The 14,044-nt window shown below is 36.6% G+C and overlaps 2 protein-coding genes and 1 pseudogene across 2 annotated transcripts; 2 read left to right on the top strand and 1 right to left on the bottom strand.

The window, feature by feature from the left end:
* Positions 1 to 1,364: 1,364 nt before the first annotated feature.
* On the bottom strand, positions 1,365 to 2,884 carry LOC133860481 (loganic acid O-methyltransferase-like; annotated as a pseudogene).
* An 840-nt stretch (positions 2,885 to 3,724) lies between these two features.
* On the top strand, positions 3,725 to 10,569 carry LOC133859415 (elongation factor Ts, mitochondrial). Its single transcript, XM_062294816.1, has 8 exons — positions 3,725 to 4,082; positions 4,189 to 4,361; positions 4,496 to 4,585; positions 5,024 to 5,198; positions 5,539 to 5,723; positions 7,265 to 7,390; positions 8,452 to 8,540; positions 10,107 to 10,569. The coding sequence occupies exons 1-8, from the start codon at positions 3,839 to 3,841 to the stop codon at positions 10,150 to 10,152; spliced, it is 1,128 nt and encodes a 375-aa protein (XP_062150800.1). The 5' UTR covers positions 3,725 to 3,838; the 3' UTR covers positions 10,153 to 10,569.
* A 2,177-nt stretch (positions 10,570 to 12,746) lies between these two features.
* Positions 12,747 to 13,815, top strand: LOC133859329 (uncharacterized). Its single transcript, XM_062294704.1, has one exon. The coding sequence runs from the start codon at positions 12,989 to 12,991 to the stop codon at positions 13,544 to 13,546; it is 558 nt and encodes a 185-aa protein (XP_062150688.1). The 5' UTR covers positions 12,747 to 12,988; the 3' UTR covers positions 13,547 to 13,815.
* Positions 13,816 to 14,044: the final 229 nt, after the last annotated feature.

Genomic DNA, 14,044 nt, shown 5'->3' with positions numbered 1-14,044 from the left:
ATTGTTGTATAAATATAGTTGATTGCAATTGTAAAGATAGTTTCTGACATTTGTTGAGTTCAGTTTGAACTAAGGAGATTAGCCATCTCGAATAGGCTTATTCAATACAATTCATCATTCTTCTCTTCATCTCTTTCCTTCTTCTTTCCTTTATTCTACAATCCCATTTCCTTATTCCTGTAATTAACACTCGTTTCTCTCTCACAGAAGCAACAAGTCTGTGACACCGTTGGGTTGAAAAAGTCTTAGAGCTTGTTTGGTAACCCAACCAAACAATTTCAATTTTCATTTCACTTCTCCCAAAAAAATCAAATCAAAAACATTCCAACTTTTTTACACTTTTTACATCACATCAATAATTTTTTATTACTATTTAAATAAAAAAACTCACTACAAAACAAAACTTTTTCACTTTTCTATAAAACATTCTCAAATTCTATATCACATCAATCATTTATTACTACTATTCAAATAAAACATCCATTTCCCACAACTTACCAAACAGCTCCTTAATTTGTTTGATACTTTGTTCGATTAATTGGTTCTCCTCTGTTAAGTTATCGACATCTAGACTTATGGACGTTTACAACTTTACACAAACAATTGAGGGTTATATATAACGTATTAGGATTCTCTTCACTTCAACTGAATTGGAGATCGAGTATCCGGTTAATTATAGGACAAATGTATTTTTGTTAAAAAAAAATAAAATAACAAAAATATCCCTGATGTAATAACTAACGGGGATACTCTCCAGTTCAGCAGGATCCGTTTCCATACATAGCAAGTAGCCTGAGTGTCAAACAGGCTCGTGTTGTGCACGTGTTGCATCTTCCGTTGGAATTTAATAAAAAATCCTAATAAATATATTGGAGGGATTGAACGAAACTGATTCGTCAAACACTTACATTCCAAATTTTTGAAATTTAAAGACATTGCAAAAGCATTTGATAGTTTGGGATGTAAGTGGAGTTTCTTATAAAATATCAAAATTAATGGTCCCCTCATCTTATCAAAGTAACTATATATATAGAAAAAGTACACATATAATGTAACAAACTACTCTCAACGATACAATATTGTCCGTTTTTTGTTCTTTCGAACTAGACTTTTCGCTAGGAGGTCACCTATTTTAATACTACTCTCGTATAAATACATATACATTCCCATATTCAGACGATGTGAGATGTCCCATATAACATGTAAGCACACAGACTAACAGACATTTATATTAATATCATGCTGCATTTGATATGCGTTTGAAGCAAAACTAGTACATAATTCCAACACCCCCCAACAAAAAAAAAAAAAAAAAAAAAAAAAAAAAAAAAAAAGGAAGAGAAAAATAAAACCATAATGATAGATTAATCTAGTTTGCGCTTGAGAAGGACATATAAATCAAGCAACCTCTTGTCGGTAGATTGTGACGAGATGGAGGAGGACTGATCTACAACTTTCTTCATGAGTCGATCAAACAACTCATCAATGATATCATTTCCAAAGTGACCTGCAATAACTTCTTCCATAGCTGCTCTAAAGGACGAGATCGCCCTTTGGACAAGCACACTGCTAGGAGCCATTCCAGTCCTTGCAGGACGGACTAAGGGTTCCATTCTTTCAATGCTGAAACACAAATTTCTTTCTATCAAACTGCCCAACTCTACTTTTTGTTGGGATGTATATTGGGAGGTTGAAGGAGTCCACCATATCTTCACTAAACAATCCCTGATTAAAGTAAAATCAAGCAATTTCAGTTAATTAAACAAAATGATCAACTGCCACGCAAAAACGAGATATATAATAAAGTTGGTTTTGAACTAAATATGAGTTAACTATGTTACTTAAAAGAATAATGTTATTTAGTAGACTATTATATGTATGACTGTTATATAAAATTGTATGCATTGAGATTGATCATTATAATTATCAGGCAGATGTTTATCCCTGCAAATCATAATCTATGGTATAAAGTCTAGATTGCCATTAGTACAGTAATTTGTTAGGCTTAAAGAGAGAGAGTTTGATAAAATGTTACCTCGTCGACCATTTGATTGAGGCAAGCTTCCAAAAGATCATTAAATAAAAAGTCAGAACATTTCCCAGAAATCCCATCTGGTAGACACGGAATGATAAGGGCCATGAGCCCTCCACAGACAAGCTCTTGTGCACTAGCATTCAAAAAGGACTCCATGTCCTTGCCAAACTGAGCTGAGTAATTAAGCCTCACCAACAATATCACTCGAGGCATTAGCATAGTAAATCCTCCCCTTATTCCATGCGGGTGAGGTTTTATCTATCAACTCTTTTGGAATCATTGAGAGCCAGTGCAACGCATATGAGGAGTGGACAAAATGGAGAGATGCCTTGGGAAACAAGCGACCTTGAAAAAGGCCTGGTACACCAGCCGCAAAGTATTGCCTGTCAGCTGAACAAGGAAGAGACTTGAACAGCACGTTAAAATCGTTTGAGGGATGGTCATTAAAGAACACCTGGAATTCTAGAGCTCCTTGATTATTGGGGCCAAAAGATTGGTACTTGAGTTTCACGGAATCTATAATGTTTCCCACCACAATGAATGTGTTAGGTCCAACAGAACATCCCAGATCCGCAATACTAAATAATTTTGAAGAAGATGAAGAAGAAATGAGTTCATTTATATCCAGTTTCTCAGCGATATCCTCATTGATCAAGACTTTAGCAGTCTCCACTCCTTGTCTCTGCAAAATGTAAAATTCTCGCAAAAATTTATCATACCTATTCATTTTGCCAAAAAAGAAAGAAAAAAGAGAGACGGTACTAGTACCTGAAATGAAGAATTGTTAGTGTAACTATACGGTCCATCTCCCCCTTTCGTCGGAGATGATCGAGTTGTTGTGCAGTCCATCGATCTCTGTCTAGCTAGATGGACTTGTGGGAGTTGGAGAGTAAAAGACAGATCCTGGAAGGCAAAAAATTTCCTCTAGCTTGAAGATCAAGATGTGCACTGTAAACATGTACTATGTTTAGCAGTTCATATAAAGGATTATGCTGTCATAGGAATCTCAAGGCAAGTATAGGAATAAACATTCGGATTATGCCAATTAAGGACGTTGTTATCTATGAGCCTGTCAATGGGACAAATTTACAATTTTCTTAGAATTGGTATGAAACCCGGCCTCAGATAATAAGGGACTGTAAATTTATATTTTAAGCATAATTTGATAAATAATTCACTACCACTAGTATTTACTGAAGACATAGATAAGTAACGCTTGTTGATCATCGTCGGAGATTATCCCTCGCTAAACCCTACCTCATAAAAAAAAGTTAGTCACATATGCATTGCATTACCGCCTCAAAAAGATTAGTTAATTTGGAGCTTTCATATAATCATTTATAAAGTTTAGTTTCACCCAATAAATAAGTAATATGAGACTTAAAACTCAAGAGCCTCGCTTATAAACTACTTATTCTTTATGCGAGCGACTCATTTTTTTAATATAAGACTGAAGTGTTACATCTATTTTCTCCTTTTAGAAGACTAAAAAAATTAACAAAAGTACAAATTTCTACGCTCATAACTAATTTATCCTTTATTTTCCTAATGGGAAAGATCCCCTTCAACCCCCTTTCTTGAGTTGTTTTCTTTGTTGTACTTGAAAAAAAACAAAAAAAAAAAACGTTTCCTTTTTACTGGAAAGAAAAAGAAAAAGAAAACGTTTCTTACATATCGTAGTTTCGTAGTGTCTGTTTCAAGAGGAGGTCGCTCTCGCTTCCTTCAAGCGCTGTGTTTTCTCACCTTCTTCTAAAACAGCTATCTATTGTTACCGGACTTCGCACTTAGGTAAGCTAGTAAGCTATGGCTTTCTCCGGGGCAACAAAGCGCTCTCTCGGTACACTCCTCTACAAAAGGCTGCTGAATAGTAGCTGCACATACGCCCATTCACGATGCGGCGGCGGCCTCGCGAACGTCTCTAGAAGATTCAGCTCTGAAGGCTCTTCTTCTTCGAACCAAATGAATCTGATAAAGCAACTGAGGGAACGCACCAGCGCGCCCATTAAGGACGTCAAGGCCGCCCTTATGGAAAGCAATTGGGACATTGGTCCAAACCGAAACCCCCGCTTTATTTCTTTCTTTAATTTTTTTTTTTTGAGTTGTTCGTAGTGTAATTGTAGATTTGAATGTAAAAATGTGGTTTTGTTTGGCAGAGGCGGCGCAAAGGGAGTTGAGGAAAAGAGGGAAGGTGCTGGCGTCGAAGAAGGCGGCTCGCACGGCCGCCGAGGGGTTGCTTGCGCTGGCGCAGAGCGAGAACAGGGCTGCTCTTATTGAACTCAACTGCGAGACCGATTTCGTTGCCAGGAATGACATTTTTCAGCACTTGGTTAGTTTCTGTGTGTGTGTGATTGACTGTTTACCATTTTGTAATCATATTTCTGTTTAATTTTTGAATTGTTCAATTTTGATGCTCATTTTTAATGACAGTTACTTTCTTTTTTTTTTTTTTTTTGTGGGTAGGCTTTGTCTTTGGCTAAGCAGGCTTTGCTGGTTGAAGGTGTTTCTCAGCCGGGTGCTGGGGCCTTTCATGTTGGACCTGAGAATTTGGAGGTAAGGAGTCTGAATTGCTTTTTTTGTTTTTTTTTTTGCTTGATTGTTTTTGCTTATCAAAGTCACGGATAATTTATTGCTGGGTCTTGTAATTATTTCGTAGTTCACATTGTGACAACTATTTTTCCTCCTTAAAGTGATCAATCATTTTTGGAAAACCAAACCTAGATCATGATCCATGTCAGCAAAGATATAATCATATTTTCAGTACCCCACCTAGTAATCATATTTTATAGGGTCAAATGATTGTTGAAAAGGATTGAGTTTGAAGAACCGACTCCAAAACCCTTGTTAAAGCTGACTGATATTCATGTACTGGCTGGATTTACTTCATAATGTTGATAACTTTCTCTTTTTTTTTGGTTTTGTTGGAAATTTTATTTTTGATGTTTTTGTAAGTCTATGGTCAGTTGGTTAAGTGATCTTCATTCCTACCAGGGCTTGAAGTTAAATCTTGAACATCCCAAGATTAGTGGAGTAACAACGGTTCAAAATGCAATAACAGAAGTGGCTGCGATGATGGGAGAAAACGTCAGACTTAGAAGGGGATTTGTGATGTCTACTTCTTCAAATGGTGTTCTTTCTACCTACCTCCATACAAGTCCCCAACCAGGTACAGTAATTTCAATCTGCTTTTTATTTTTTGGTAAGTTACATGAAGCACCTAGCGAATTTTGAATCCACCATTCTTATGGAGGGAAGAGGTTTCATTTGAGTTAGAGGTCATTGGCCATTGACTTCAAACTAGTTTCCTTCCCTTACTTGGAAGGAAGTATACTCCCACATGCATACAAGTTCTAAAATGGAAAACATATGTATAAGGAGAAAGTATACTCTCACATGCACACAGGTTCTAAAATGGAAAAGACTATGTATAGGTTAAGTTGGTAAACTTGGCTGGACTGAGAGGCTTGACTCTTTTTACGTGATCTAAGCGTTTGATCTGGAAACAGGTTTGGGTCGTATTGCTGGAATTTTATCTCTCGAGGTGGAGGATGGGAATCCTCAACTGGATGCTCTTCAGCGTGTTGGATCAGAATTGGCAATGCATGTAGTAGCAACTAAGCCATTGTTCTTAACAAAGGACCTTGTTTCCTCTGATGCACTAGAAAGTGAAAGGGAAATTCTTAAGTCTCAGGTACTTTGTGATATTGTTAGCACTAGTAGTTGGCTCTATGCTAAACATGAAATGAACAAATGAAAGTGACTTTCAAAGCACCAGATTCAAGGCCAGTCTTTTTGTTGACTTCTTCATTAGACATCATTGTTGTTTTGTATGATGTTAATTGGGTTTATATATCGGTGAGGCTTTCTTTTTTTCGTTGTGTTCAAAGGTGTCAATGCGCTAAAGAATGGTTCGTGGCCACATAGTTATTTTACCCATCATTATTTTGATGCCACTAGTTGCATCTGCGTCATACACCAAAAGAACCAGTTGAAATTACAATTGGAGTTCTCGAGTCATTTATATAGCCCAATCTCACCTAGTATTTTCATAATCCACTCACCTAATGTGGTACTTTACTTTCACAATCCGAAGTATTACTTCTTTAATTCCATTGTTTATATCTCTGCAACTTTCAGTCTACTTTGGACCATCCTATAACCTTATTTGGTCTTACAGCTGTACTTTTCTTTTGAACTCTGGTTTTTGTTGAAGTTATACTGCCTGGATGGGAGTTCTGTCACTTCCTGAGGGATAACTTCATACTTTAGTTAGTATGAAAAGAATGTGGTCAATAAATACCTATCAAATTGGAGAAAAGATTGTGGGTACAATTCTTTATTGTACTGTATGGTAGGCAATTAGGAAAACATTACATATTGAATGAGCCTAGCTGACTTGAAACGTTAATATTGATTTGTGCAAACTATTTTGTTTGGAATTATTCTTGTAGATAGAGGTGACATGTAGTGGTGGTGTCATGTGCATCAAAGATCAATGACCCTAGGCCAAGAGGAAAGTTGGGCCTTTGAAGAAGAATTGGTTCAATAGAAGACATTGACTCTGAGGAGGATCCTTGACAGGAAAGAGTTGATGTCGCTGACTCCAAGTATCTGTTTAGTGTAGTTGGGCAAAAGATGTTTCGTACAAATGCGTGCCACTAGAACCCCATCTCTATCCTGTAATATGTATGTGTGGATAATTTGGTGTATATGTGCTTGATCTTATTCTTTGCGAGCAGTGTTTTGATGTTGGGTGATTAGCATGAATGTGGTTTTTGAAGCCAGGCTTCAAGTGCAGGCTTTGTGACATTTTCACATTTTTCTTGTTTAGTTTCTTCTTTGAGTAATGATTGACCAAAGATTTTTGTCATGGTTGTATGGTTTCTACCCTCAAGATTGTCTGGTTTGATTTTGTTAGATTTTGGTTGCTTCAAATAAAAATGAACTCTTCCCAGCAATGGATAGCAACTCAAAACCCTCACATATCATTGGAGCTCTTCTTTTGATATACCAATTAAAGCAAGTTGATATCAAGGCTCCTTTGCTATCTTGACGCAATCAGCTTGATCCTCATTCTTTACTGAGTAGTGTGACTTTTCAACAATGATTATGCTTATCTATTCTCTCTCTCACTCTCTCTCTCTCTTCAAATTATTAAGTAGTTTTCCGCTAATTATTAATTCATTTTGGTAATTTTAGATTTTAAATTATTTATTTGGTTTTTCATTGCAGGCTGAAACCACTGGGAAGTCTCAGATGGCCATTGATAAAATGGTAGAAGGTAGATTACGTAAATACTTTGAGGATGTCGTTCTAATGGAGCAAAAATTTGTTATGAATGACACCATAAATGTTAAGGTATGTGAAAATTGACAAGAAGATGAACCTTATTTATTCTTCAAATAACACGACGAGAAAAACAGAAAAAGAAAAAGAAAAAGAAAAAAGAAAAAACTTATTTTTTCTAGAATAGCTAGCTTTCTGGAGAACAAAAAAAACGTGTTTAAATTTCCTTGGGGCCAACCCTCTGATGAAGCTGGAGTATTACCCAATCCGTGTGGAGGTGGCACTTTACACGGGTCTGAGATTTACTTAATAGGGGTGGGTACACGAAGTGGTCCTGCCTTGAAGGAGTTCCTTGTCATAAATAAATAAAAGAAAAAGGAAAAAAGAAAAATAGAGACTGACTTGTTTAAATGAAAAGAACTTGCTGGTTTAAACAGAGCATTGATTTTGTTTGCTCTCCCTTTTACCCAAATATAGAGGATTGATTCATTTTTTTATTTTTATTTTTTAATGTTTAGTAGTTTAACAGATGACTTGTATTGAATATTTAATGGTTTTGTAGAATATTGTACTTATCAATAATGGTAGTATGCCTATATAGCAGACCTGAAAAACAAAAATGAATTGATAGGTATTTAAAAATGTATGAACACTTGCGCTTTGTGCCTAGGCTCAACAAGGCCTTTGTGCTAAAGTGGTGCCTGATGCTTTTAACGACACTGACTCTAGCTGGTTCAGGCTGGCGCCTCCTTAAAAGAATCATTAGAAGTCGAAAATTTAATGTAACCTTGATATATACACCTCATCATAACTTTAATTGTCTTAAGTTATTGAAATTCCAAAAGGCTAAAGAAGTAGATACATAGGAGAGTTAGGTCATTGATTTAGTTAGCATGGTTTTTGTTTTAGAGTCCATCTGTTGGAGTTGGACTATGAATTGTTCCTTCATCTGCCACATTTATCAATCTATGGACTGCGGTATAAATTTCTATAACATGCAAACATGCAGAATTGCTGGCGACTTTTATGTGTGTGTGTATGTGAGAGAGAGAGAGAGAGAGACAAAGAGCATATATGTGTACCGTATATTTGATATAGTGTAGTTGATTTATATTTTACACACTACTCTACAGACGTTGTTAGATAATCTATCCAAGGAAGTGGGCTCACTTGTGAAGATCGGGAGTTTTTTCAGAATGGAAGTTGGAGATGGAATTCAAAGGTAGAAACCATACATGTTTCTCTACGTCTGTGCTTTTTTTCTCTTTACAAGAAAAGAATGTAGCTGTGTATCCGAAGTTGTCCAAAGGCAACAATGGACTTTCTTAATGCGTTATATAGTATGATGTATAACCCACTGGAGAATTTAACATCAAGCGAATCTAGCATTTTCTGTGTCTAACCTTTAACTGCCATAGGATTACTATAATGCATGGTATCTGAAATGGTTGTTACACAAACACACACACACACACACACACATATATATGAGTAATGCTAGAAACCACACCACTATCTCACAGCTATCCCACCGTGCTGACGTGGCAGGGTCTAATAGCCCTTAGATCAGTTCTTGTTAAAAAAAAAAAAAAAATCAAGAGCTATTAGACCATGCCACGTCAGCAGGGTGGAATAGTTGTGAGATCGTGGTGTGAATTCTAGCATTTCTCTCTCTCTCTCTCTCTCTCTCTCTCTCTCTCTCTCTCTATATATATATATATATATATATATATATATATATATATATATATATATATATATATATATATATATTGTCAATCACGTGGTATTGTCAATCTTATAATATAGTAAAATGTAATTTGAGTATGTTTTTCATCAGTTCTTTGGCTTTGTTATTCCACCTTACCATAGCCATGCACCGGGTCAAGATCATAATTATCTAAGTTATGCCCAATCATACTGAATCTTGCTTGGAGTTGGAAGTTGCCCTTATATATATATATATTGTCAATCACGTGGTATTGTCAATCTTATAATATAGTAAAATGTAATTTGAGTATGTTTTTCATCAGTTCTTTGGCTTTGTTATTCCACCTTACCATAGCCATGCACCGGGTCAAGATCATAATTATCTAAGTTATGCCCAATCATACTGAATCTTGCTTGGAGTTGGAAGTTGCCCTTATTGATGCTTCATCCTACTAGTTAGAACTTGCACTATCCTTCAACTGCATTGTTGATAAAAACACTTCCACTGGGAGCAGAACATGTCTGTGCCAGTTTGTGCAGGTCAAATGTATACGTCATAGTGATATGCCCCGTACTAGTCAACCCTCATTGATCACTTGACATTCATAAAAATGCTCTGACAGCTCCTTGATGGGCAGCAATAAGGCATCTGCCTGATTAACATTTTCTTCCACATTAAAAAATCCACCATTTCTTCTATCTCCATTACATCCACCTGATCATCTCCCTCCTTTCTTATGCTATTCCCTTCTTCTTCATAGCAGGGCGCTTCCTTCATTTCACTGTCCTGTCTGGTGTTTACCCTTTGAGAAGCCTAAAGAAATAAAACTCAGGTCTAAAGTTCTGTATTTCCATTCAATGTATACATAGGTCTTGCCAGTAATGACAAGATTGAGAATTGCCTGAGTAGGATTAGAAGTGCAATTTTCAGTTCCTTTTGCTTGGTGCCAAGTGTGATTAAGCACCTGGCTCATAACCTTAAGAGTTAAATCCTGCGGCAAAAACATATTTTACTTTGTTTGCACAGGGCCTGAATTGACTTATCCTATGTTTCTTACTGGGTACCTATAATTCGCAGGCTGGAAGAATCCAGTGCATCTGAACCTGTGGCTCAGGCTGTTTAATGTGAGATAATGCTGCTTGCTCATCCAGAGGACTAATTAAGGTAGAGAATAGTTTTAAAGATGTCGCTCTTGGGTCGAGGACCATGTTACTTTTTTATTTCATTCTTCATTTTATTGGTCTTAGCGTGCTTTCCTGCACTAGCACATCTTAGTTACTTTCTGCTCAAATGAGGCCTTTTTGAGGAACCGGATGGTTGAAGAGCTCCAATGATTTTTTGGGAGGGTTATAAAGTGCTTGATCTTATTTTTGTACCAGAATTTGAGATTTATCTTGTTCTTTTCTTTTCTTTTTTTTTTTTTCGTTTTCCCCCAACACACTTGAAATAGAGAGGAGCCATTTCATGATCAGGATTTAATGTTGTAACATCTAACGGTGTAAATGATGTCACCTTATTTAAATTTGTTAACTATTGTTCCTATAGCATTGTAGTTAAATCCAATTTGTTCATATTAAGCTAGACATCTCTATAAATCAGGTAGTGACCCAAAAAAGGGTGAGGATGGCTTAGGGAGGGGATGGTTCAGGGTGATGCCCACCCCCAATAACCAATTTGGGGGTTGAAGCCATTTCCAATGGCCGATTTGGGGTGGTTCGGCCATCTCCAATGGCTAATTTGGGGTTTAAGCCATCTCTTATTTTATTTTTTTTTGGCTGTGATCTGATTTAATTAAACGGTCTAATAAAAGTTATTGCACCTTAATCTCAATCGGCTGTAAAATTTATCGCCTAAAATCAAAATTTGTTACAAACAACAATGCATGCATTTACATACATGGCTTTCTCTGCCGCGCCCCCCATTGGAGTGTCGCCAAAGATTGGAATGTTTGAAGATTATACGTCGTGACATATTATTTGGTTGTAACAAAGATTGCCTTATTTGCATTCATTGTAGTGTGTAACGTATTTTAACTACAATGCTATAGATTATTTTTTTAAAATTCAACCATTGATGTTGGTCTGAGTAAATATTGGGTTGATTTGATGAATTGAATATGGTTGGAAATTTTAGTGGTAGAGAGGAAAAAGTTGTAACATCAGCAGCTTTATTTCCTGTTGAATGAGCACGTCTGAAGAAGTATCCTCTTGTAATTTTTTGAAGTCAAAATTAGGTAATTAAAAGCATGGAATGCGTCTTAATGAAAAATGAGTATCCTTTTTTTTTTCTTTTAATTTTTGCTAAAGCATATTTTTATTATTATCGTTGAGTTTTTTTTTCAATATTTTTTGTTCTTAATTTCTCAAGTCATAAAAGAATTGCTATCGATCCTATCATGGCGCAGGACTCCAACCCCAATGGCTCGAAGCCTCCAATCACAATGTTGAACGTAAGCCATGAAGTAATAACAATTATACAACTTGAAAATGGTAGGTAATGTAGTTCTTAAATAATTATAATTCTTGTATATATATGATCTACTCATTCCATATATACCGTATTGTACTATCCCCAGCGAAAGTGAAATGGAAACAATAAGTTTTGAATATTAAAGAGTGGACCAGCATTTAATTTAATTAATATAATGGCTCCTTGCCACTGAGTGCACTCCAGTGAGAATGCGATGTAGTCCAATAAATCATTAAATTATATATATATATATATATATATATATAAATTGTCTTGTAGTTATAAAGATGGTTGAGAAAGAATAATGGGGAAGATACGTGGGAATGTGGCACCAACTATCCCGTGACGCAAAGCGGGCATAAATGATGATGATGATGAGCTGCACCTCATGAGCACGGATTAGCGTAACCGACACCGCCACCGCCACCGCCAATGGCTTCCTTGTGGAAACAAAAAATTAGCAAAAAGCTCACGCAAAGCTTGCTATTCATTAATGGTCAAATTCGCAGCTCATACTCGGTGCTGAAGCTTCAAGGCATGCATACACAAATACTGAAATACACGCCTAGTAAGAGGGCCTCCAATTTTACACAAATTAATTCTAACATTTTAATAGTGAAGATAGTGGGATTCAACTGATCCGGACAATCTAAGATGTAAGATATTAGTTGTTTTAAGACGGGTGAATTTCACAGCCTCTCTTCCTTCTCTTATACGACTGAAATGATGTGACAATAAAAATAAGCATTTGAATTTTTTTTTTTTTTTTACGAGTCTTTGCTCATCTAAAGACTGATTTTTTTTACTATTATGTTATTGCAGTTGTATAACCGTCTACTAAATACATTTTTATAACATAAAATAGAAAGAGTGTAATTAAGATTTGTACTACCTCTATACGAAATACCAGTCTTCCAAGTTCCAACCACCCCCATTGAAAAGAAACAAAGAATTAAAGAAAAGAAGAAGAAACATTTACAAAGGCAAAGGTTGTGGGTCTCACGCGTTGACATGGGACAATTGTTCATAATCACAGATCATATATAATAAATAAATAAATAAATTAGACGAATAAACTACCAACTGGATTACTGGAAATGTACCTTTCAGTGTGTTTGTTTTTTAGTATTTTTGTGTACTTTCCTTTGTCGTTTCCCCTACGCGGACTAGCTCAAACAATGTCAACCTATCTACAACTGGCCCATTAGAATCTTCTCCTCCTCTTTCTCAAGTTGGGACCTTTTCCATTCCTCGTATAAAGTTGACTCCGCCCATCCAACTCCCTCCATGACCGTCACTCACCTGAGCTCCAAGACAAAGTCCTCTTCTCAACCCCCCACCATCATTCTTTCACAAGTACTCTTTCAAACCTCTCCAACCGAAACCCACCTCTCTTTCTGCGTCAAACGTAGCTCGTAGATATATATATATATATATATACACATATTGTGAATCTGTGGTACGTCTTCTAGCTGAAACACACAGACCCCATGGGCAACTACATTTCATGCAGTACTCTCTCCGGCGCACCAGGAGGAAAGCACTCCAGAGCCGCAAAAGTGATCTTCCCGAGCGGCGAAATCCAACTACTCCACGAACCCACTAAAGCAGCCGAGCTCATGCTCGAAACGCCGAACTTCTTCCTCGTAAACTCGCAGTCTCTCCATGTCGGGCGGAGGTTCTCTGCGCTCAGCGCCGACGAGGACCTGGAGATGGCCAACGTTTACGTCATGTTCCCCATGAGGAGAGTGAGCTCCGTAGTGACGGCGGCTGACATGGGTGCCTTGCTCCTCACCGCCAACACCACCACGACCAAGAACCGGAGGGTCCTACCGGAGTCTGGAGACGGTACTCCAAAGATGTTGGAAGGGAAAACCGCCGATGATGATTGGCATCATGAAAGCGAGGCAGCGGCGGCGGTGCCAAAGCTAAATTTGGATGATATTGAGGAGTTCTCGGCGCCGGAGTTTATGCATAGGCTGTCCATGTGCCGGTCAAAGAAACCAGAGTTGGAGACCATAAAAGAAGAGGCAGTTTTTTCATATTGAATTACATGATTTTATGTAAAGTGTCATCATGTGGATAGTTGGATCGATAGCCAGATAGGTGGATAGTTTGGAAGGATATTTACATCGGTGGATCATGTTCTAGCTTATAATTAAGTTAAATCGCACATATTAACCAAAAGATCAAAGACAATTAAATTGTATGTGCTGGAACATAATTACTAGTTAATTCATACGGCAGGGAAAAAAAACTCCCTGTTTTCGTTTAGTATATATGATTGCAATCAGAAATTCTTTTTTCTTCTGACCGATATTGTATTTCTTCTTGCAAACACTTCTATTCATGAAAGATGAAGATTGAAGAATTAATGTATCCAATATTGTATAGTTAAATTTATTTCATTTTCTCTTCAAATTAATATGATTGGAATGGTATGGTTACGTTAAGATGAGAATATTAATTAAATGATTAAATTTATTATTTCTTATTAATTTAAATAATTAGTGATTTAATATATAAATTTTTTTTTTTTATTATTA

Source organism: Alnus glutinosa, chromosome 2 (assembly GCF_958979055.1).
Source record: "Alnus glutinosa chromosome 2, dhAlnGlut1.1, whole genome shotgun sequence".
Lineage (NCBI taxonomy): Eukaryota > Viridiplantae > Streptophyta > Magnoliopsida > Fagales > Betulaceae > Alnus > Alnus glutinosa.
This window is presented reverse-complemented; position numbering and strand designations above follow the sequence as displayed.

Coding starts and splice junctions, on each gene's coding strand:
- LOC133859415 (XM_062294816.1), top strand. CDS start 3,839: ATGGCTTTCTCCGGGGCAACAAAGCGCTCTCTCGGTACACTCCTCTAC. Junction 5,199..5,538: donor CCATACAAGTCCCCAACCAG/GTACAGTAATTT, acceptor ATCTGGAAACAG/GTTTGGGTCGTATTGCTGGA. Junction 7,391..8,451: donor ATGACACCATAAATGTTAAG/GTATGTGAAAAT, acceptor ACTACTCTACAG/ACGTTGTTAGATAATCTATC.
- LOC133859329 (XM_062294704.1), top strand. CDS start 12,989: ATGGGCAACTACATTTCATGCAGTACTCTCTCCGGCGCACCAGGAGGA.